Raw genomic sequence first — 25,863 nt, 5'->3', positions numbered from 1 at the left:
TCCATAAATGAAGGAACACACAATGGAATAGTATTCAGCCATTAAAAAAATGAAATCCTGTCAATTTCAATGACATGGATGGGACTACAGAGTATAATAACTCATTCAGTGAAAGACTAATACAGTGTTATTTCACTCATATGTGGAATTTAAAGAAAAAAATGAGCAAAGAAAAAAAGAAAGCAAAGGAAAAAAGAAAGGAGAAGGGGAGACAAACCTAGAAACAGATTCTTAATTATAGAGAACAAACTGATGGTTACCAAAAAGGAGGTTGGTGAGGGATGGGTTAAATAGATGAAATGGATTAAGGAGTGCACTTTTGACAAGATGGAATTGTTGAATCACTACATTGTACACCTGAAAGTAATATTACACTGTATGTTCACTATGTTGGAATTAGAATTTTAAAAAAGAGCCATATAAATAAAATTGGTTACTCTTTAATAGACAAAATGTTGTCTTTTTATCAATGGTTTTCAAAAATAATTAGATCCTAATATAGGGAGAGAAGTATAAAGTGGGGACTTTGTTTCTTCTTTACCCACTGCTCTATTCCTATTAAATCAAACAAGCTCACCTGTCCTCCCCTCTGTCTGGTCTCCCCTCGCCTGTCCTGTGCCACCCCCCCACAGCCCTGCCACCCCCCCACCCCCCATCCTTCCTCAACTGCTACCTTGACCCTATCCCTCCCTTGGGTCCCTTTCCCATCCAAGTACTAACCAGGCCCCACCCTGCTTAGCTTAAAAAAATTAAAAAAAAAAAATCAAACAAGCTCTAATTTTTCTCTTTTATGTGTATGTTACACACTGTAAGATTGTTTTAGCAAAAATAAATAAAGACGAAAGCACTTTTTATTAAATAAACAAAAGAACAAGTGAATGAATAATTAAATATTCTTGAGCAAGTGACATAAAGTTGTTTCACCATTAACTCTGAATTTAAGAGTAATAGCAAAACAAGTATATCATCCTTCAGTGAGTGATTGTATGGTGTGGCATACAAAATTCTTCAGGATGTTCTTCCAGTAAGCTGATATTTTTGAGATTCATGGATGAGGTGGGTCTTCCTTAGGACCCAAATGTAAAGACTACTTTCTCAAAGCAACCTATAACCCCAGGAAACATTGGATAAAGAGGTAAATTACATGGTGAGATGTGACTGATTTGTCTTGATTTTGTCCATGGCTGCATCAGAATGTTTTAAACAAACCAACTATTTATCTTCTGTGTCCAACTTCCCCTCTCATACCCATGTCTTTTTAGTGTGACCTACAGAGATATGGAGTGGGGCAATTATTCCATGTATGCTGACTTTATTCTCCTGGGCTTATTCAGCAATACCCGTTTTCCCTTGCTTCTCTTTGCCCTCATCCTTTTGGTCTTTGTCATCTCCATATCCAGCAACACCATCATGATCATTCTCATCCAGATGGACTCCCGCCTCCACACCCCCATGTACTACTTGCTCAGCCAGCTCTCCTTCATGGATATCCTGTACATTTCTACCATTGTGCCAAAGATGCTGGTTGGCCAGAAGATGGGCCAGAGGGCCATATCCTTTGCAGGATGCACTGCCCAGCACTTCCTTTACTTGACCTTGGCAGGGGCTCAGTTTTTCCTCCTAGGACTAATGTCTTATGACCGCTATGTAGCCATCTGCAGCCCATTGCGCTATCCTGTCCTCATGAGCCGAAAGGTCTGCTTGTTGATTGTGGTGGCAGCCTGGCTGGGAGGGTCCATAGATGGCTTTCTGCTCACTCCAGTGACAATGCAGTTCCCTTTCTGTGCCTCTCGAGAAATCAACCACTTCTTCTGTGAGGTCCCTGCCCTTCTGAAGCTCTCCTGTACTGACACATCAACCTATGAGACAGCCATGTATGTCTGCTGCATCATGATGCTCCTCATCCCTTTCTCTGTCATCTCAGCCTCTTATACAAGTATTCTCATCACTGTTTATAGGATGATTGGAGCAGAGGGAAGGCGAAAGGCAGTGGCCACTTGCTCTTCACACATGGTGGTGGTCAGCCTCTTCTATGGTGCCGCCATGTACACCTATGTGCTGCCTCATTCTTACCATACCCCTGAGAAGGACAAAGCTGTGTCTGCATTCTATACCATTCTCACTCCCTTGCTCAACCCACTCATCTATAGCCTCAGGAACAAAGATGTTACAGGAGCTCTAAAGAAAGCTCTGGGCAGGTGTTTGTCCTCAGGAACTGTATCCACCTTTTAAAGAAATTGCATTTGCCTCTTTATATTTGAAGAAAAGAATACAAAACTTTATCATTGCCTTTGGATTTGCTTATTGGAAACATAATAAGTCATTCACATGCCAGGAAGCAAAGGTGGGAATATTCTTGGAATTTGGAAAGCAGACTGTGGGATTTTGAGAACTTGGTCATTTTTGAGAAGTATAAGGGTTCTGAAAAGTGGATGGGTTGAGATGGAGTGGGAATAAAGTTGGGTTTTCACTAGTCACCTATCTGCTTTCCACAAAGCATGCATGCCTTTAGAAATATGCAGTTGTCCTTTTCTTGCAAAGGTCAAGTGTGGCAAAGGAAATGCTTATCTTCAGCTATTCCTCTGACTTTTCAGGTATTCTTCTGATTTTCCACCACCACCAATTGTTCTTTGAGATATTTAACAAATTGACCACTTCAAAGAAATCAACTTTCCAACTATTGTCTTGATTGTACTTCAAATGTTATTTTAATCTCTACCAATGATATTTTTACTATTCCATATTTAATTCTATCAAGCCAAAATTGGCATTATTATTTGTTGAAAAAATGGTTTGACTCTATGTAATTAATTTTTGCAACTGAATCTCATCAAAATGGCTCAAAAACACAATGGAACAAATCAAATTTGGGAAGAGGCCAGCAACTTTATTTTTCTGCCCTTAAAGTTTTATTAAAATCATCCCAAAATGATGAACTAGATGTTAAAAAAAAATGTGGTTTTGAGGCATTGGTAAGCATGGATTGCTCCTATATTTTCTATCCCCTCTTACCTCAAACTCTGAATGATATCATTTTTTTAAAAGATTTTATTTATTTATTTGACAAAGAGAGAGAGAGATCACAAGTAGGCAGAGAGGCAGGCAGAGAGGAAGGGAAGCAGGCTCCCTGCTGAGCAGAGAGCACCATGTGGGGCTCGATCCCAGGACCCTGAGATCATGACCTGAGCCAAAGGCAGAGGCTTAACCTCTGAGCCACTCAGGCACCCCTTAATGATATCATTTAAAAGGAACAAGTAGGGCAATTTGAAATAACATCTCTCTCACTATAAGAGAGAGAAATATTAGGCCTAATATTTTACTTTTAACAATTTTTATACAAAATAATGGTACTCTTTTAACAGCTAAATGCTGGTTTATTCTTTTGGAAATTAACATACTTACTATTCAAATGTTTTTACTCAATTTTGTATTCTCATATTTTTAAAATTTAGCCTAATTTGTTTAATTATTTTAGTAATTGTATATTAGCCAGTATTCTTCTGAGGTAGAGAAAATTATTTGAATCTCCTCTTTTCCTTTATTTTCTTACTTAACAAAATTCATTCTATTTCAGGTTCTCTGCCTTTCCAACTTCCTGCTTTGATATCTTAAGGTTTACTTATCTTATATTTCATTATCTATGAAGAAAATATTTGAAACACAAAGAACAAGTTGTAATTATATAAAATCTCATTTTAAAAATTTGTAGTATTAGGATGACTTAAATGTACATAGGCAAGTCCACTAGGAGTTGACATATGTTTCCAAAAATTTGATGCTTTTCTACTCTGAAAAAGAAACATAGAACTTTCATAGACACATTTTTCTATCATGTGTCTATGAAAGTTCTATAATGTTTTTTTTGGGATGGTGGTATTATTTCTTTTTTTTTTTCACTTCTGTTTATTAGTTCTTTTATTTATTTTTTTTATTATGTTGTTAGTCACTATAAAATGCATAATTAGCTTTGGATATAGTATTCCAAGATTCATTGTTTACAAATAACACCTAATGCTCCATGAAATAAGTGCCCTGCTTAACATTCACGACCAGATACTGTTTCTTATCCCTAAATGTGGGTATCTGTCCTATAGTTTCATTAAGAACACGCAAATTGGAACCAGATGTTGTAGTTAGCCTTTTAGATTTTGCCACTATATATATTTTTTATTTTTTTCAATTTATTTATTTTCAGAAAAAGAGTATCCATTATTTTTTCACCACACCCAGTGCTCCATGCATTCCGTGCTCTCTATAATACCCATCACCTGATACCCCAACCTCCCACACCTCCGCCATTTCAAACCCCTCAGATTGTTTTTCAGGGTCCATAGTCTCTCATGATTCACCTCCCCCTCCAATTTATCCCAACTCCCTTCTCCTCTCTAACACCCCTTGTCCTCCATGATATTTGTTATGCTCCACAAATAAGCGAAACCATATGATAATTGACTCTCTCTGTTGACTTATTTCACTCAGCATAATCTCTTCCAGTCCCGTCCATGTTGCTACAAAAGTTGGGTATTCATCCTTTCTGATGAAGGCATAATACTCCATAGTGTATATGGAGCACATCTTCCTTATCCATCATCCGTGGAAGGGCATATGGTTTCTTTCCATAGTTTGGCGACCATGGCCATTGCTGCTATAAACATTGGGGTACAGATGGCCCTTCTTTTCACGACATCTGTATCTTTGGGGTAAACACCGAGGAGTGCAATGGCAGGGTCATAGGGAAGTTCTATTTTTAATTTCTTGAGGAATATCCACACTGTTCTCCAAAGAGGCTGCACCAACAGTGGAAGAAGGTTCCCCTTTCTCCACATCCTCTCTAACACATGTTGTTTCCTGTTTTGTTAATTTTGGCCATTCTAACTGGTGTAAGGTGATATCTCAATGTGGTTTCAATTTGAATCTCCCTGAGGGCTAGTGTTGATGAACATTTTTTCATGTGTCTGATAGCCATTTGTATGTCTCCTTTGGAGAAGTGTCTGTTCATATCTTCTTCCCATTTTTTGATATGCTTGCCTGTTTCGTGTGTGTGGAGTTTGAGGAGTTCATTATAGATCCTGGATATCAACCTTTTGTCTGTACTGTCATTTGCAAATATCTTCTCCCATTCCATGGGTTGCCTCTTTGTTTTTTTGACTGTTTCCTTTTCTGTGCAGAAGCTTTTGATTTTTATGAAGTCCCAAAAGTTCATTTTAGCTTTTGTTTCCTTTGCCTTTGGAGACATATCTTGAAAGAAGTTGCTGTGGCAGATATCGAAGAGATTACTGCCTATGTTCTCCTCTAGGATTCTGATGGATTCCTGTCTCACATTGAGGTCTTTTATCCATTTTGAGTTTATCTTTGTGTACGGTGTAAGATAATGATCAAGTTTCATTCTTCTACATATAGCTGCCCAGTTTTCCCAGCACCATTTATTGAAGAGACTGTCTTTTTTCCACTGTATATTTTTCCTGTTTTGTCGAAGATTAATTGACCATAGAGTTGAGGGTCCTTATCTGGGCTCTCTACTCTGTTCCACTGGTCTATGTGTCTGTTTTTATGCCAGTACCATGCTATCTTGGTGATCACAGCTTTGTAATAAAGCTTGAAATCAGGTAACATGATGCCCCCAGTTTTATTTTTGCTTTTCAACATTTCCTTAGCAATTCAGTGTCTCTTCTGATTCCATACAAATTTAAGGATTATTTGCTTCATCTCTTTGAAAAATACCGGTGGAATTTTGATTGGAATGGCATTAAAAGTATATATAGCTCTAGGCAGTATAGATATTTTAACAATGTTTATTCTTCCGATCCAAGAGCATGGAATGATCTTCCATCTTTTTGTGTCTTCTTCAATTTCTTTCATGAGTGTTCTGTAGTTCCTAGAGTACAGATCCTTTACTTCTTTGGATAGGTTTATTCCCAGGTATCTTATGATTTTTGGTGCTATAGTAAATGGAATAGATTCTCTAATTTCCCTTTCTGTATTTTCATTGTTAGTGGATAAGAAAGCCACTGATTTCTGCACATTGACTTTGTATCATGCCACGTTGCTGAATAGCTGTATGAGTTCTAGTAGTTTGGGGATGGAGTCTTTTGGGTTTTCCATATAAAGAATCATGTCATCTGCGAAGAGAGAGAGTTTGACTTCTTCATTACCAATTTGGATACCTTTTATTTCTCTTTGTTGTCTGATTGCTGTTGCAAGAACTTCTAATACTATGTTGAACAAGAGTGGTGAGAGTGGGCATCCTTGTCTTGTTCCTGATCTCAACGGGAAGGCTGCAAGCTATTTCCCATTGAAGATGATATTTGCTATGGGTCTTTCATAGATAGATTTGATGAGCTTCAGGAATGTTCCCTCTATCCCTATTCTTTGAAGCGTTTTAATCAGGAACGGATGCTGGATATTGTCAAATGCTTTTTCTGCATCAATTGAGAGGACCATGTGGTTCTTCTCTCTTCTCATATTAATTTGTTGTATCACATTGATTGATTTGCAAATGTTGAACCATCCTTGTAGCCCAGGGATGAATCCCACCTGATCATGGTGGATAGTATTTTTAATGTGCTGTTGGATCCTGTTTGCTAGGATCTAGTTGAGAATCTTAGCATATTATTGATAGATACGTTCTACTGTATCTGTGGTTTCTACCTCATTGATCTCAGCTCTAATCTTGATGATTTCCTTTCTTATGTGTGGAGTTGGTTTGATTTGTTGTTGATTCTCCAGTTCTTTAAGGTGTAGAGACAGCTGGTGTATTCTGGATTTTTCAATTTTTTTGAGGGAGGCTTGGATGGCTATGTATTTTCCCCTTAGGACAATCTTTGCTGTATCCCATAGGTTTTGGACCGAAGTGTCTTCATTCTCATTGGTTTCCATGAATTGTTTCAGTTCTTCTTTGATCTCCTGGTTGATCCAAGCATTTTTAAGCAAGGTGGTTTTTAGCTTCCAGGTGTTTGAGTTCCTTCTGAACTTTTCCTTGAGATTGAGCTCCAGTTTCAAGGCATTGTGATCTGAGAATATGCAGTGAATCATCTCATTCTTTTGGTATCGGTTGAGTCCTGATTTGTGACCCAGTATGTGGTCTATTTTGGAGAAGGTTCTGTGTGCACTTGAAAAGAATGAGTATTCTGTTGTTTTAGGGTGGAATGTTCTGTATATATCTATGAGGTTTATCGGGTCCAATGTGTCATTCAATGCTCTTGTTTCTTTATTGATTTTCTGCTTCAATGATCTATCTATTTCTGAGAGAGGCATGTTAATATCTCCTATGATTAGTGTATTCATATCAATATGACTCTTCATCTTGATTAACAGCTTTCTTAAGTAATTGGCTGCTCCCATATTGGGAGCATAGATATTTACAATTTTTAGATCATCTTGGTGGATAGTCCCTTTAAGGATTATGTAGTGTCCTTCTGTATCTCTGACTATAGTCTTTAGTTTGAAGTCTAATTTATCTGATATGAGAATTGCTACCCCGGCCTTCTTTTGAGGCCCATTGAATGAAAGATGCTTCTCCATCCCTTTTCTTTCAGGATGGGTGTATCTTTAGGTTCAAGACAGGTCTTTTGTAGACAACATATGGATGAGTCCTGTCGTTTTATCCAATCTGCAACCTTGTGCCATTTTATGGGTGCATTTAGGCCATTCACATTGAGAGTGATTATTGATAGATACGTTTTTATTGACATCGAGTTACCTTTGAAGTTTTTCTTTCTGTAGACTGTCTCTATATTTCTGTTCAATGCTATTCTTGGAATTTTTCCTCTTTTATAGAACCCCCCCTTAATACTTCCTGCAGTGTCAGCTTGGTGCAAATGTTGAACCATCCTTGTAGCCCAGAACCAGCCTTGCTGGTCTTGGAAACTCTTTATCTCTCCATCCATTTTGAATGTCAGTCTTGCTGGATAAAGTATTCTTGGCTGCATGTTCTTCTCATTTAGTGCCCTGAATATATCTTTACAGCCTCTTTCTGGCTTGCCAGGTCTCTGTGGACAGGTCTGATGTTATCTGATGGGCTTCCCTCTGTAAGTAAGGAGCCTCTTTGCCCTGGCAGCTTTTGAGAGATTATACCTACAATTATATGTCCTCATTTTGACTATCAGGTGTCGTGATTTTTTTTTTTGTAATGTATAATCTTGGGTGGAGACCACTCAGCCTCTAGTACATGAACACTGGTTCCATTTGCGAGTGGGAAGATTTTCATGAAGGACTTGTTCCACTATATCTTCTAGACTTTTTTCTTTCTCCTCCCGTCAGGGATTCCAATAATTCTGACGTTGGAATGCTTCATGGCATCATTTATTTCCCTGATTCTGTTTTTGTGGTTTCTAAGCTGTTTGTTCCAGGCTTCCTTCTGATATAAAAAGACTGATACAAGTATATGACAAGAGAAAAAAAAATAATATATATATATATATACATATATGTATGTATATATATATATGTAAATAAAGAAAGAACCTCGTCAAAAAGAACACCAAGTGTAAAATGTACATGCTATCAGGACAAACACAAAAAACACAGAAACACTGGGAGAATAAGATGGGAGAGTTCTTATAAATTCTCAGTGTGTGTGAGGAAGGTTGTTTTGATTCTTCCTGGATGTATATTGATATCTTTGTTAAGAACTCAACTTTCCTAAGATAAAGGGGGATTAAAAATTGGTTTACCTATAGGGGTAATATTGATTTGGGAAAGGGAATTACTTTGAAGTTTAACTCTATATGAATATTAAAGGATAAAAATAAAAAGGAATAAACTAGACTAAAATAAACTAAAATTTAAAAAAAGGAATTCAAAAAATAAAAATGCAAAAGAAAAACGTAGGTGTATGTATCAAAAAGTTCAGGTTAGAAAGGTATTATGGAGTTTGATGTACTGTACAGCTCGCTGTGATGGTAAATAGGTTAAAAAAATTACCTATGTGTAAAAAAAAAAAAATGAACTGGAATAGTGGGAACGAGTGAACAATACAAGTTTTCCTATGAAGTAGTGGTTGTTCTCTTGTAGTCCTTTTTTTTTCTTTCTTTCTTGGTTTGTTTTCTGGGGGAGGGGCCTGGCACATGGGTTGTCAGTCAATGATGTTTCCTGAGTTAAGTCCTCCTGCTCCCCTCAAGGGGATGGGCTCTGAGGAAGCTTTTTTTTTCAGGCTTTTGTTCTCTGGCGGTTTTTATGCTTGTTCACCTTTTTTTTTTTCTCTCCCCTTGACCGCCTTTGATGGTTTTGTAGTTTTAGAGGAAAACAAACCGCACCCTGATCTCCCTCTCAGAGAGAAGCCTCAGTCTGTCTGCAGAGCCTAAATAAGTTCCCCCTTGGCTGCTGGTAGAGCAGGTTCCAAGTTGCAGACCCTGGGGGCGCAGGATCTTTTGCTTGTACCCAAAGCCAAGGCAGTGGCAGCTGTCTGGGAGCTCCCGACCACTCCCGACCCATGAACCAGAGAGGTTCCAAGCAGCAATCGCACACTGAGATTTTGCCTCTGGCCAGGGCTGGGAGTGCCCGGCTTGCGCACCCCTCTTTCAGAGGCGGCTCTGGGTCGCACGCATGTCCCAGGCACTGAGAACTGAGGCGCAAGTTCATAAGCACCAGGCTGGGCTTTTGTGCACCTCTGTCAGGGGAGAGTTTGGGACATGTCGCTTAGGCTTTGAAACAATGGTGCGGGTCAAAGAGCGCAGGCTGGGCCTTTGTAACTCAGGGGAGCATGAGGGACATGCGCGCATATCTCAAGCTTTGTGGTAGGGCTCTCACGTTCTGCCAACTGGCGTGGCTCCCATCCCCTCACAGGAGCCAGAACCCACGCATTCTGGGTGCGCTGGTGGCTTAGGGACCAAGAGCTGGTTTCTCCACTGCACTCTCTCTGCCTCAGCGCCAGGGGAGGCTGTCCTGGGACCGAGGACTTAAGGTCCTGTCCCTAACCTCCCCAATTCCCACAATTTCCCCCTGCAATACTTTGCTCTTTTGGAGTGCTTCAAACCAGTCTCCAGGTTAATGCTGGTCCCCAGACGCAGGACACTCTCACTCATATCGGGGTATTACTTTCCAGCCGGTCGCCTCTGGTGGCTCCCTCCCCCTTTTGTTTATCTTCTGATATCAGTCCACCATTCCCTCTCTGCTTTACCTGCCCACTGGCATCTTCTGCCCCTGTAGAGATCCAGACGTGTATAACTCTGATCTCAGGCTGATTTCATGGGTGATCGGATTTCTTTGGTAGGTAATCAGCTCACTTTGGGGTAGCAGCTGAAAAGGTGCTTCCTCCTACTCCCCTGCCATCTTGTCCTTGCCACTATATTTTGATATCCCAGGATTCCTTAACCCAGTCCTTCACTCTCTTTGAACTTTATTTTCTAACACCTGTGTCATGGAAAGGATGACTTAGAATAGGAATAGGCAGTTAGGGCCATTTTCTGATTTGGAAATAGTTTTATAAGTGGATCCCTGTGGGAAATAATAGATTAGGAAAATTATATTTTCTTTACAGACAAACTTTTTCATTGTAATTCTTGTAAAATTCTAATTATAGATATGTTTACTATGTAAAAATAAATTAATTTCTTGAACCCCTATTTCTGAATTATTAAATTAGGATATTCTAACCTATTTCTTACTTCAACAATACTTCTAAGAGAATATGAGATTACTGGTACAAAGCAATTTTAGCTTTGGAAGGTGCTATATACCACAATGTATTATTATAATTAACTCATTATTATCGAGCAGGAAACCTGCTTCCCTCATCCTCTTCTATTCCAGTTTTGTCTCTTGACATTGCAATTAAAATCCTTTCTTGCAGAGATGAGGTTACAGAGATGATCAATGCCTTCTAATTCCAACATAAGGCCTTTAATAAAACATACAGAAAATGTTTTAAGGACTGCTGTTAGTCTGCCCATTACACATACTTCTGATAGAATAAGTCATTGTCTCTAGAATATCTTGAGGGGCTGAGTGTCATAAGCTCCCTTCACATTGATTTTCACCTAACCTCAGAAACTGAAGAACATAGGCAAAAACTCAACATGAAGATAGTTTCTTGTTGGGAAGAAGCTACTCAACCAACCTGACTCCAAACTTTCCCAGCCCATTGAATCCAAAATGGCTGCATGCTGCATGCTTCAAGGCATAGCTCTCCTGTATGTCCACTTTTTTTTTTTCCGTTTAGTTTTGGCCATATAGTTGACATGCAAATAATATAAATTGAAAGAATGAAATAAATGTCAGATATTCTATAATATAGTTCCTTTCAGCATCAGTCAGTTTTCTCCTTTATAGACTAATATGAGCAAATTCAAAGCATAGTTGTCATTAGAGGGCTCTACCATTCTCCAATTTAGGCATTTTCCCTTCACTTTTTCTTATATCCTTCTTCTCTTCCCTGATTTATATACCTCTCTCTTCCATCCCTGGCTAATATGCCCTACCCCCTTTGTTTCTCTTTTTTTCAGTTTTTATTTAATTTCCACTTAAATTATTTAAATTCCATGTAGTTAACATTCAGTGCAATATTAGTCTCAGATGTACATTTAAGAGATTCAACATTTATATACAAACTTCCAATGCTCATCAGAAGTGCACTCCTTAATTCCCATCACCTATTTAACCCATCACCCCACATCCCCCCCTTCTGGTAACTATCTGCTCTCTATAATTAAGAGTCTGTTTCTTGGATTGCCTCTCTCTATTTTTCCCCTATGATTCTCCAATTTCTTTTTTCTTAATTCCACATGTGAGTGAAATCATACTGTATTTGTCTTTCTCTTATTTTGCTTAGGATAACACCCTCTAGCTCCATCCATGTCACTGCAAACGACAAGATTTCATTCTTTTTATGGCTAAGTAACATTCCATACACACACAACATCTTCTTTATCCACTCATCAGACAACAGGCATTTGGGCTCTTTCCATAATTTAGCTGTTGTAGATAATGCTGCTATAAACATCTCAGTGGATGTATCCCTTCTAATTAAAAGTTTTTTTTTTTAAGATTTTATTTATTTATTTGACAGAGAGAGATCACAAGTAGGCAGAGAGGCAGGCAGAGAGAGAGAGAGAGAGGGAAGCAGGCTCCCTGCTGAGCAGAGAGCCCGATGCGGGACTCGATCCCAGGACCCTGAGATCATGACCTGAGCCGAAGGCAGCGGCTTAACCCACTGAGCCACCCAGGCGCCCCTCTAATTAATAGTTTTGATTTCTTTGGGTAACTACCTAGAAGAGCAATTGCTAATTGTAAGGTGGTTCTGTTTCTAATTTTTTGAGGAACCTCCATACAGTTTTCCAGAAGTAACTCTGAGATATTTCTTTTTATGTGCAGTCAGCCAACATATAGTACATCATTAGTTATTGATGTAGTGTTCAATGGTTCATTAGTTGCATATAATATCCAGTACCCATCACAAACCCTACCTTCTAGCCTTTTTTCACTTTTCTCTTTCTCACTCTTGCTCTTGGATTTTGTCCATTTCTACTTTTTTTACTGTTTTGACTATACTCCAGCAAACACTGCTGAAATGATACTGCACTTCCATAATGATGGATGGGGTTTCAATTAGCTTAGATTAGCAGAGAGAGAAATTTTATGGTCTTTCAAAGTGGGCTTCTAAAGTGTATTGGCAATGATGTCAAGGTGAAAGGTGATATAGCTAATGTAGAGAAATTTGTAATGGAAATGTATTTAATATACAGAGACTTGGCTAGATGCACTTACTTGTACCAGAGGTTTATATAAAAGAAAACATATGCAAATCTATATCTTTTCTTTTTACAGTATGCTCAGTAGTCTTCTTTGGTTCTGATGTATGTCCATATAAATAATATTTATCTAAAATAGATGAAAATCCCCTAACATTCCAGATTCTACTGTTCTATAGTAGAAACAACTATAGATAATTTCTTCCCTACTCTGGGAGGAAACCTGATTCTCAACCTTGACTGTGCATTTTCTCTTTCTTGGGTGTCAGATCCTTCATGAGTGCTCTGGTTAGGCTCTTCCATTTGCATATGGTTTCTCTTTTGGTGTTTACATCAACACACTTTCCCTAAGAATGCAGACCTCAATTTTAGTGATCCCAGTCTTGTTTTAAAGATATCCCAGAGTACCTTCAATAATCTCAGGAGAAATGCTCTGAATAATATTGTCTTCACTTAGTAATTTTTATGAAATAAATATATCAAGTTGACTTTGATAATAGTTATAGGATTATTGTAGATGAAGTAAAAATCATGAAACAATAAGGAATAAAGCAAAATAAGAAAATATCATTGAAATATTGTATCATGGAACACTGGAACTTGAAGTAACCTTGCTGATGGTTGTGTCAAAGTATTTTTTTTAGCTGGGGAAAAAAACAGCTCTGAGAATGGAATTCTATGCCAAACTACACACAGGAAATGCTGGACCTTCAGCTGCAGACTCCCAAGTCCAGGAATCATTAACATTTCTTCTAATCCCTTTAATTTAATCATTTCTCAGAGGATATGGTTTAATTTTGTAATTTCTTAGTTATTGCTAAGATCCAATATTCTACAAGCTGAAAAATTTTCCTTTCCAGTCCTCTGAGTGTCTTACTGCTTGATTATTCCTTGTCTGAATCTCCATTTAGGAAAATTTTGATATGTGTCTTTGTCTTTCAGGGACTAGGATAGAGCAAAAATCTTAAGAAATTTAGAAAAGACATTCTAAAAAGTATATATTAATGTGATCTTATCATAATAAACAAAGTTTTATTCTAAGAAAATTTACTGTAAATTACAGGTAGCACTTTTTAATGATGTGACTGAACAAAATCATTTGAACTGAAACCAAACACTGGGAAAATAAACATTCAGACTTTGGGAATTGCTGTTTTGGGACATAAAGAAATGTTAATCTCTACCTTTATGCAAGACATATTACTTGGAAGGCCTGAAAGTGTGGAAGAGGAGGAGAAATAGCAATAAAAAAAAATGATCCAGAAACATGAAAAGCAACATAGAGAAGTCACAAAATATCTATCATACATAAATAATTTGGACTTGTATTTTTACATGATAACTAAGTTCAACACCAGGTGAAAAGTTGTGATGTCCACAGTTTGTGCTACTTTCCTTTGAAAATTAAGTAATAATAAAAGCCTGATTTAATTGTTATATCAGCACTTTTCAATTATTCTCATCATATAGATATAAAAAAAAAATGATAGTTGGAGCACTTGGGTGACTCAGTCAGTTGTGTCCAGCTCTTGATTTTGGCTGAAATAATTATGTTGGGGTCTTGAGATTGAGCCCCTCATTGGGCTCCACACAGTTAGTGGGGAGTTTTCTTGAGATCCTCTTTCTTCCTCTGCTCCTCCCCCTCGCTTGCATTTTTTTTTCTCTTTCTCAAATAAATAACTATTTTAAACAAATAAATACATTCTAGTTATATGGAAGAATGCGGTAAACTGAGGTGGCAGTTAGCAACCAGATTAACTCTCTGCTGGATGTAGTCAACTTGGGCACTACAGATCAATCCAGGACTGAGAGGGTCAATATGTCATTGAAACCCATTGGAGGCTCTGTAGTAAGTCACATCAGAGTGAAGGTAATAGTCTATTCAAATCAATTGCCCATCTAATGAAGGAAATTTTATATTTATTGGAGAACTATAAAATATTTTTCAGTAATTAGTTTTTAAAAAGTATCCTAAGTGACTGGAAACATATATGTGTTTTTATTTATAATGTAGAGGGTATAGGATTTAAGGTCTAGGTCTAATAAATTTGTGAGAATTAGAAGGCATATAAGGAATGTGCCCATCACTAGACGTAGTGCATAAGAAACATTCTATCATGATATTTATTATCATTATTATTGCTCTTATTTTAATGGTAGTACATAAGTTGTTCCCCTCCCCAAACAAGACAACTTCCTATTTCCTCTCTAGAGAAATAAAATGCATTTCATTTTTAGAAAGTTCAATTTATCTTTTGTTTAAAGCTATTTATGCAAAATAACTTTAGAAAATGTATGGCCTCTGTTTTAATTTATCTCTTATTTATTTTTCTTTCCTTCCCCTTTTTACTTCCCTCTCTTCTTCTTCTCATCCACTCTAATACTTTCTTCTTTTCTACTTTATTTTCTTTTTATCATGTCTTCTTTATTTCATACTGAATTTGAATTCTTTCTCCACTAACCACTAGATAAATAATTATGAAAACCACTTAATCTCTCTGTCAAATGCATATTTGTAATAAAATATATTCAAACAAAATAGGCAAGTGACACAGGAAAGAAATTCTTAGTTTGGTACAGTTTTGTTTTTTTGTTGTTGTTGTTTTTTTTGTTTGTTTGTTTTTGTTTTTTTTAGATATATTAAGTTTTAATTTTAAATTTAGGTTGGTCTACTTTTACTTCTCTTTTATTTAATTTATTTTTTATTTATTTTAAGCATAACAGTATTCATTATTTTTGCACCACACCCAGTGCTCCATGCAATCCGTGCCCTCTATTATACCCACCACCTGGTACCCCAACCTCCCACCTCTGCCCCTTCAAAACCCTCAGATTATTTTTCAGAGTCCATAGTCTCTCATGGTTCATCTTCCTTTCCAATTTCCCCCAACTCCCTTCTCCTCTCTATCTTCCCATATCCTCCATGCTATTTGTTATGCTCCACAAATAAGTGAAACCATATGATACTTGACTCTCTCTGCTTGACTTATTTCACTCAGCATAATCTCTTCCAATCCCATCCATGTTGCTACAAAAGTTGGGTATTCATGCTTTCTGATGGAGGCATAATACTCCATAGTGTATGATCTGCTTTTACTTCTAGGCCACTTTATTATTATTATTACTCTGGAATAATTCCAGGATTAGGTAAGTAGTTCAATTGTGATATTTAAAGAAATAATTACAACTTTTAACTTGGGAAAAGAATGCACACTCCAGTAAAAGGGATGGGCTTTTGTTGACCTTCCCATAATGCACAAGGTAAATCTTATAAATTTAGATTAATTGACAGCCCAGGGATTCCTCCTGCAAGATGCTGAAATCCATTATTAATGAAAAATATTTTGAACTGGCCCCACCTCCATATCCAAGTAGTTAAGGAGTCTGTTGTTCCACTGTGACCTTACTAAGTAAGGCTTGGACTCAGTTGCTCTGAGGTAGGATGTTAGATTTTCATGGAAACAAGGTAAAACATTTCCCAGAGAGTTGGATACATTCTTTAAGCATCACTCTGTGACTACTAGAAAGAAATTAGAAAGAATTAAAAATGATGAATTTATGCATTCACTTTTGGCAACTAGATTATTGGAAAAGGGATATTTAGTTTGAAATATAGGAAACTAAGGGAAATCTGGTATAGTTTGGAAAGACATGGATAGATTCACTGAAGAGGAAAATCACTTTTAAGAGCTGATTGGTTGAAAGAGAGTGCTTAGTACTCATTATGAGGAGTTTTCAGACATTAGGGGTAGGTGTAAAATATTAGTAACATAGGGGGAAGAATTGATATACCTCTGAATGCGTTTAAGACAAGGATTACCCTCTTATATGTAGGTAGGTGTGGTTAAAAGTTTGGTGAATGCTTGGGAGAAAAGTGAGATATGTTAAATGTCAGCCAGGAACAACCACAAGAAGAGACAGCAGCCAAGTTCAGTTTTTAAAAAAGTGTATTTTGCTTACAGTTCTTAGAAACAGAAATCACAGCACAACACCAAGTGCCAAATGGGAAAAGTGAGAAGAAAGCATTACGCCATAGCTTTTATTTGAGTTTCTGTGGATAGATAAGGCAATATGAGGGAAACAGGTTAGGATAGGCTCATTCAGATAATTTTGCTTGGCTCTACTGTGGTCTCTAGTTGCCTCATACCTAATTCTGAAAGATTTAGGCAGAGAAGGATTTTATCTAGGAGTGTACATGCCAGATAGAGGAGGTCAGAGTCTGTATTGGTTAGTTTTCATATCAAAAACATGGCTCTAGCTAAGCCCTTTACTATTTATCAAGATTTGGCTAGCCCTGGAAGAGGCAGTCCTTCCATAGTTAGAAGGGATTTTAAGATGCCAAAACATTCTAATATACAGAAAACTTAAAAATATATACATGTATATACATACAGGGTATCAGAAAGTACTGTTTCAATACTTGTCTTTCTTGGACAACAGTTCTTCCTGATAAAATGTTTCCTAATCTCACTTGGAATTCTCTTCTTACAAGAAGCTGTGAGGGTCACAAACTGCCTGAATTTCTGTGGCTTCTCCCAGAACAACTCCAGGCCTGTTTTATTGAAATGTGCTGCTTCTACCAGCTGGCACCCTGCACAGAGTTCCTCCTACATCTCTTTACTTCTCCTCATATGGAAGACCATAAGAAGGATGAACACCTCTTACAAAACTCACTTTTCCTTTTTTTAATGCAGAGATTCAAAGCTTCTGTTGGCGGTGTTTTCCACTTTTGGCTGGTTCTTCCCCAAGTTCCATGTATTAACTGAACAGTCTGCGGGTCAGAAGATTTTCTGACTCAAACATCAGAAAGGCCTGATTCTGAGGTCATGCAGATAAAATGATGTTTTGTTTTGCTTTGTTTTTGTTTTTGTTTTTTTATGGAAGAAAAAAATTCTTTAGTTTGGGAGGGGGGTGGAAAAAACCTGATAACTTTGAATAGAGGAAAATGATAGAGGAAAGTTAGTTATGGGGAATGATCTGGACTCTTATATGTGTAAATAAGCCAAGTAACACATTACTTTAAGCAAGAGTGTGAACACTGACGTCAAAATTAGATACCAAGAAGTGGTGTAAACAAAAGTTAACCGTAAAATATTGTGTTCATGATGTATATATGGTCACTGCTTAATGTCCATTCCAAATATCTACAATATAATATTAACTGTACATTTTGACCATGTGTCACATTAGTTTTTATATATTTTGTATTTTTAGTAATTATATATTTGATTCATTGACAAAGTAAACATGTCCTAAACCTCTTAATGTGCTACTCTTTTAGCAGGTTCTGTTCCCTATACACATTATATATATATATATATATATATATATATATATATATATATATCTCACACACACACACACACACACACACACGCAACCTAAATCCATTTTTTTTAATGCAATGAGTCTATGGTTATTTTTGAAATAAGAAATTTTGTATAAAATTATATCTTTATTTCAACTTTCATAATCTATTATTCTAGCATATATACTAAGAAAGGATCTAAATGTGGGGTGCCCGTGTGGCTCAGTCAATTAAGTGTCTGCCTTCAACTTAGGTCATAATCCCTGGGTCCTAGGATCAAACCTGCCTCAGGCTTTCTGTTCAGTGGGGCATCTGCTCCACTCTCACACTCTCCCTCTGTGGTCACTTTCTCTTTCTCTATCTCTCAAATAAATGAGTAAAATCTTTTTTAAAATGTTTGAAAATTTTTCATTCCCTAATCAAGAAGATTTGAGGCAATAAGAGTGACTTACTATATGGGGGTTAATTTCAATTAATAATAATAATAAGAAGAAGAAGAAGAAGAATGATTTACCCCTGTCAATACTCTGTAGAGTCCAATCTGAGTGTTCATATAAAATAAATTATGTGGCCCATATTTTGATTCAAAAGTAATTTATTTTCATAGACAATTTTCACTGCAAAACCCTATAAACACAATTTCAGCTGTAATATCTTAAATTCTGTCTCTTTGTATATGAGTGAGACCTGTGCATGTCACAAGAAAATCTTCTGCATATTAAAGAAGGCAGAAGTAGTTGACTTTCATCAAATTTTCTGAGAGTTACAGTTGATATCCAGTATTGTTTATTTTTTAATTATGTTATGTTAGTCACCATACAATACATCATTAGTTTTTGATGTAGTGTTCCAAGATTCATTGTTTACATATAACACCATGTTCCAGCCACTGTGTGCCCTCCCTAATACCCACCACCAAGCTCACCCATCCCCCCAATCCCTGCCCTCTAAAACCCTCATATTGTTTCTCAGAGTCCACAGTCTCTCATGCTCCATCTCCCCCTCCGATACCCTCCTTCACTTTTCCTTCCCTTCCCCTAATGTCCTCCATGTCATTTCCTATGTTCCACAAGTAAGTGAAACCAATGATAATTGACTTATTTTATTCAGCATAATCTCTTCCAGTCCCACTCATGTGGATGCAAAAGTTGGGTATTCATCCTATCTGATGGCTGAGTAATATTCCATTGTATATATGGACCACATCTTCTTTATCCATTTGCCTGTTGAAGGGCATCTTGTCTCTTTCCACAGTTTGCCTGTTGTGGACATTGTTGCTTTGAACTTTGGAGTACATATGGTCCTTCTTTTCACTACATCTCTATCTTTGGGGTAAATACCAGGTATTGTTTATTAATTATCCAAGCACTTTTTTTTATCCTGCTTAACTGATAAGGTGTAATAAATGTAGGTTAACACAAAATTGATTTTATTTCCCCCCTCTGGATGTTACTCATTTGTTTAGAATATTACTCATAATATAAATCCATTTTTGAAGAACACTTAGAAAAATAAATCTATTGCCCTGGTTCATTTTATTCTCACATAAAGGGATAATTATTCTTTTTCAATTCTTCACAGATTACAAATTTCATTATTATGTAAACAAAAAATCAGGGTATATTTATAGTATTGACGGCCAATACATTTTATAGAAATAAACTTCAGTAAGTCTGTCACTGAAATACAAGAGGAAAAACAAAATATGATAATAATAATAAACTCATTCCTCAATATCCATGAACATATCCAAAAAATACTCATATAACTTCCTCAAAAATAAAAAGTATGAGAAGTAGTTCAAGGGAGTTTTAATAGTATTGTTTCTTTTGCCCTTTAAATTCAGAAATCATTTTGCCATCTGGAATTACCTTTACTTATAAACATGAAGGATCAGTAACACAGTACAAAAATAAATGTTAAGGAATGAAAAAGTAAACTAGCAATAGATTCCTAGGATAATATAACATTTTAATAGATTCAGAATTCCATCCTATCAGAAAAAAAAATATGTTAATGTTTTGGCTAACCAGTAATTTAAGAAAGGCTTCGGTCACCATAGAATAATATGAGCCCATATTTAGTACAAAATTTTTATATACTACTCGACAATAGCAACCAAAAGGACCGCCATGATGATGAACTCAAAATCCTCCTTGTGGAATATAGTTCATGACTATCCTCATTAGAGATTCCTCATCCCAAGTTATCCTATGAGAAAAAGGGATCCAACTGTTTAAAGTTACCTATGCCTAAAAAGGTGAACTTCTTTGGCAGCACATCTCACCATAGCCCAACTGACGCTGATCCTCAGTTTAAGTTAGTAGCTCTGCCCTGTTAATCCCTAATGTCCCAACCATTCAAAAAACTGTTTAGTAATAACAGATGCCCCAGGGCACCTGGGTGGCTCAGTGGATGCATTCAACTCTTAATTTCAGCTCAGAGCATGATCTCAGGGTTGTGAAATCGAACCCCACATTGAGCTCTGTGCTGGATGTGGAACCTGCTTGGGATTTTTCTCTTTCCCTCTGCCTGTCCTTCCCTCTCCCTATCTCCCTCAAAAGTAATAATAATAATAATAATAATAATAATAATAATGATTTATCATTAAAAAATAATAAGCAGCAGCACCCAATACTAAATTCATCTAGATTTATTGGGTCCATCTTTATTTTCTATCAATTTATGAAATCACAAGTGTGTGTCAATGTATGATCTTAATAATGTAATAATCTTCACTACAGAGAAAAACTTAAATTAAATCAACCCTTGAATTTTTTTTTTTATTTTTATTTTTTTGCAAAGCAATATGGAGGGGAAGGTGCAGTTACCGACCTCAGGAAATATTTAATCTAAATTAATAAGCTTATAAAGAATATAAAGAAGACAGTTCAGAATAAAATAAAGCAAATTTTGAAAGTTGTTTTGTATAAACTATTGTATTTATATTTCATGCCCAGCCCACAGAGATATAGACCTATGATTACCTTTCACAGATAATGAAAGTGTTATAGTTTATCTGTCTAATATCACATAGACCATAATTATACCAATATTGAAACTACAATTCAAAATTATTCTGAATTCTTTTTTTTAAATTTATTTATTTATTTATTTATTTATTTATTTATTTATTTATTTTTATAAACATTTATTTTTATCCCCAGGGGTACAGGTCTGTGAATCACCAGGTTTACACACTTCACAGCACTCACCAAGGCACATACCCTCCCCAGTGTCCATAATCCCACCCCCTTCTCCCAAACCCCCTCCCCCCAGCAACCCTCAGTTTGTTTTGTGAGATTAAGAGTCACTTATGGTTTGTCTCCCTCCCAATCCCATCTTGTTTCATTTATTCTTCTCGTACCCACTTAAGCCCCCATGTTGCATCACCACTTCCTCATATCAGGGAGATCATATGATAGTTGTCTTTCTCTGCTTGACTTATTTCGCTAAGCATGATACGCTCTAGTTCCATCCATGTTGTCGCAAATGGCAAGATTTCATTTCTTTTGATGGCTGCATAGTATTCCATTGTGTATATATACCACATCTTCTTGATCCATTCATCTGTTGATGGACATCTAGATTCTTTCCATAGTTTGGCTATTGTGGACATTGCTGCTATAAACATTCGGGTGCATGTGCCCCTTTGGATCACTACGTTTGTATCTTTAGGGTAAATACCCAATAGTGCAATTGCTGGGTCATAGGGCAGTTCTATTTTCAACATTTTGAGGAATCCCCATGATGTTTTCCAGAGTGGCTGCACCAGCTTGCATTCCCACCAACAGTGGAGGAGGGTTCCTCTTTCTCCGCATCCTCGCCAGCATCTGTCATTTCCTGACTTGTTGATTTTAGCCATTCTGACTGGTGTGAAGTGATCTCTCATTGTGGTTTTGATTTGTATTTCCCTGATGCCGAGTGATATGGAGCACTTTTTCATGTGTCTGTTCGCCATCTGGATGTCTTCATTGCAGAAATGTCTGTTCATGTCCTCTGCCCATTTCTTGATTGGATTATTTGTTCTTTGGGTGTTGAGTTTGCTAAGTTCTTTATAGATTCTGGACACTAGTCCTTTATCTGATATGTCGTTTGCAAATATCTTCTCCCATTCTGTCAGTTGTCTTTTGATTTTGTTAACTGTTTCCTTTGCTGTGCAAAAGCTTTTGATCTTGATGAAATCCCAATAGTTCATTTTTTCCCTTGCTTCCCTTGCCTTTTGCGTTGTTCCTAGGAAGATGTTGCTGCAGCAGAGGTCGAAGAGGTTGCTGCCTGTGTTCTCCTCAAGGATTTTGATGGATTCATTTCGCACATTGAGGTCCTTCATCCATTTTGAGTCAAAATTATTCTGAATTCTATATTCTTTCCTTTATCCCATGCTGCTTCTGACATATTATCCATAGTTGGCCCTGCCCAAGTATCAATTATTAATTATCATAGCAACATTTTGCCTTTGGAGCCCCAGGAGCTACCATGTGGCATGAGCATGAAGGCCATTCTCCAAAATACCACCTTTATCCTCTTGGGCCTCATCACACATCCTGCATTCCCGGGCTTACCTTTGCAGTGGTCTTCTCCATTTTTTTTTTTTTTTTTTGGTGGCTGTAACAACCAATGTGATCATGATTCTGCTCATCCACGTGGACTATCACCTCCATACACCCATGTACTTTTTACTCAGCCAGCTTTCATGGACACAGTTTACATTTGTATAACTCTTCCAAATGCTGCAAGATCTTCTATCGAAGAAAAAGATCATCTTCTTTTTGGGACATACTTCAGATCTTCCTCTACCTAATCCTAATTGGAGGTGAATTTTTCTTGCTAGGCCTCATGGCTTTTGGCCGGTACCTGGTTGTGTGCAAACCCCTGGGATATCCTCTCCTCATGAACTGCAGGATTTGTTTGTTCATTGTGGTAGGCTTCTGGGTTGGTAGCTCCTTAGATGGATTCATGCTGACCCCCTTCACCATGAGTTTCCCCTACTGATTAATTTCCCGAGAAATTAATCACTTTTTCTGTGAGATTCCAGCAGTACTAAAAATGTCATGTCTTGATACATCACTCTGTGAGACTCTGATGTATGCCTGCTGTGTGCTAATTCTGCTCATCCCTATATACATCATCTCTATTTCCTATAAATGCATCTTGCTTACCGTCCATTGGATGAACTCTGCTGAAGGCCAGCATAAAGCCTTTGCTAACTCTTCCTCCCATATTTTGGTGGTGAGAATTTCCTATGGTGCAGCCTTCTACACAAATGTGCTGCCTCATTCTTACCACACACCAGAGAAAGACAAGTTTGTATCCACCTTCTATACCATCCTCGCCTCAATGGTCAGCCCACTCATATACATTTTGAGGAATAAAGATGTGGCCACAGCTCTAATAAAATGCTGGGAAGATGATCCTCCTCTTGAACAATGAGAGTGCTGGATTTGTACAGGAAATACTAGAGGGGGCCAGATACACACATCATTTGTGTTGTAGCCACTGGCACACACTTATTCCATAAAATATGCTTTTGATTCTGGAGAAATATTCACTGTGATTTTTGTAATCCTGAATTATCAATAGGTAAAATCATATCTTTGCAAAAACTACATAGGAACAATAAGCAAAGACTACAAGTATCATAATTGGCCAATTCTCTAGTCTGGATTCACTGTAAAACTTTTTCCAGAAAACTTTTTCCAAAACTTTGCTCCTTCTCTTCAAGTAACACCGTAAATAATCCCAAACGGAGCAAATGCCCCCTTTAAGAGTACTGAATAAATATTTTCATGTTACACATGTTTATGTATCTTTTGCATCTATATTATTGATCAATTTTTGAACAGAAATTGAAGGAGCAGTCACCATATCCTTGAGTATTTAATGTCAAACATTCATATAAATTAAATATTTTCTAATGGTAATGTAGCAGCTTTATTTAGGAAAATTTTATGAAAATAATTTAATTGTATTTTGGTTTCTGTATTCTTAGTCATCTTTTATGAATATTTGTATTCTCTAACTACTGAAATTAAACTATGGGTAGTTATCATGCATTTATTCACATAGAGTTTTTTATGTTCCTGGAAATCAATAGACATTTACTAGTTGAATAAAATCTGACTTCTGTCATTCAGATAGAAACATGGCTAAAAACTTCAAAAACTTGCATTAATGCACTGCTAGGGTGGCCTGTGATGTGGATGACAAAAATTCTTCAAAGAGTAAAACCACAAGCAGAACAGAATTTATTCACTCTCCAAGAGAGGAGAATGAATATCATATGTGATATATGTGACATATGTATCACATATGGATATATGTGGTGTGTGTGTGTGTATGTGTGTGTGTGTGTATATACATATATATATATACACACACATATATACATATATATACCACATCCCACATCCTGGACAAGCCCCAGACAGAGTCCTTAGAAAAACCTGCCTCCTCCTGCTCTACCTGGCTAAAAGCCAAACCCCTCCCCAGAACTACCCCCCATGAACACAACAGAAACCCTCTCAAATCAAAAAAGCCCAGCCTGACAGAAACTCCTGGCTATATATATATTATATCATATGATATATTATTATATCATATTATTATATGATTTATATATTTATGATATATTATATCATATTACATATATATATCTATATATATAGATATATATTATATTATATCATCTAAGAGGGATGTCAGCCAGGAGTTTCTGTCAGGCTGGGCTTTTTAAAGGTTTCTGAAGGATTTGAGAGGGTTTCTGTTGTGTTCATGGGGTTAGGAGTGGGGAGGGGTTTGACTTTTTAGCCAGGTAGAGCAGGAGGAGGCAAGTTTTTCTAAGGGCTCTGTCTGGGGCTTGTCCAGGATGTGGGATGTGGTCCAGCTAGAGAATATGTCTTGTGGTCTATTTTCTGAGAATGTGGGGTCCTATGACCTAGAAAAACAAACAAACAAAAATAATTAGGATCAATTACTTACAACTGTGAGTTTTGTCTGCACACTTGGTCAGGTAAGGGACTTTGAATAGATTCCTTTTATTCCCTCCTCTCTATTTGAAATTATTCTTGATTGGGAAAATGGGGAAAGTCATTATTCTGTAAATAGTTCCTGCTGAATAGGGTCATAGAGCTCTCCCTACCTAGCTGCAAAGGAGACAGGAGCATGACATTCTGGTAGCAGACTGCTTTGTTCTAAAAGCCAGGGCTTCCCAGGCATGTGAAAGATTGCTGATTAAGTTGAGATTTGGAAAAGGACAATCTATAACCTTTGTTGTTTAGGAAGGTTAGGAGTGTGATGAAGCCAGAAATAGAAGTGGGAAAAGAGAGGCTACAGAGGCATCTATGTATTAGAAAAGGGTAATATTTGGGAAAGAGAGAGATTAGAGAGATCTTAGGTCAAAGCTTGTCCAAAGAAATGGGGGCTATCTCTAAAACCTTATGGTCAAACACTCCAAGTTAACTGTGGAGAGCATCAGGTGTCAGGGTCAGCCCAGGTGAAGGTGGAAAGATCTTGGGATTCTTGGGAGATGGAAATAGTGAAAAATCCATCTTTAAGATTTAAGACCGTGAAGTACATGGTGTAGGGTTGAATGGTGGAGAAGGGTGTATGAACTGTAAATAATGAGGTGGGTGGGGACAAATGCCTCATTGATAATTATGAGATCCTAAACTAGTCTAAAAAATCATCTAGCTTTTTGAATGGAAGGAGTGGAGTATTGTAAGGAGAATTAGTAGGTTTTAATTTTAATGCAAAAGATTTGGAAACAAGAGGTTATAAATCTCACAAGGACTCAGCTTTAAGAGGATATTACAGTTTTGAAAGGAAATAAGTTGAACCCTTAAGGCATATAGTAATGGGGGTAAGATGAGC

General features: G+C 37.0%; 2 protein-coding genes across 2 annotated transcripts; both read left to right on the top strand.

Moving 5' to 3' along the window:
• Positions 1–1,278: 1,278 nt before the first annotated feature.
• LOC131831445 (olfactory receptor 2T27) lies at positions 1,279–2,232 on the top strand. The gene has a single exon (XM_059173499.1). The coding sequence runs from the start codon at positions 1,279–1,281 to the stop codon at positions 2,230–2,232; it is 954 nt and encodes a 317-aa protein (XP_059029482.1).
• A 7,419-nt stretch (positions 2,233–9,651) lies between these two features.
• On the top strand, positions 9,652–23,424 carry LOC131831219 (olfactory receptor 2T2-like). Its single transcript, XM_059173390.1, is given in 4 exon segments — positions 9,652–9,734; positions 22,565–22,683; positions 22,686–22,769; positions 22,772–23,424. Coding segments are annotated over 4 exon segments (939 nt in total).
• The last annotated feature ends 2,439 nt before the right edge of the window (positions 23,425–25,863 follow it).

This window comes from Mustela lutreola, chromosome 5, assembly GCF_030435805.1.
Source record: "Mustela lutreola isolate mMusLut2 chromosome 5, mMusLut2.pri, whole genome shotgun sequence".
Classification (NCBI taxonomy): Eukaryota; Metazoa; Chordata; class Mammalia; order Carnivora; family Mustelidae; genus Mustela; species Mustela lutreola.
Note: the sequence above shows the minus strand (reverse complement) of the source record. Positions and strands in the feature narration are given on the sequence as shown.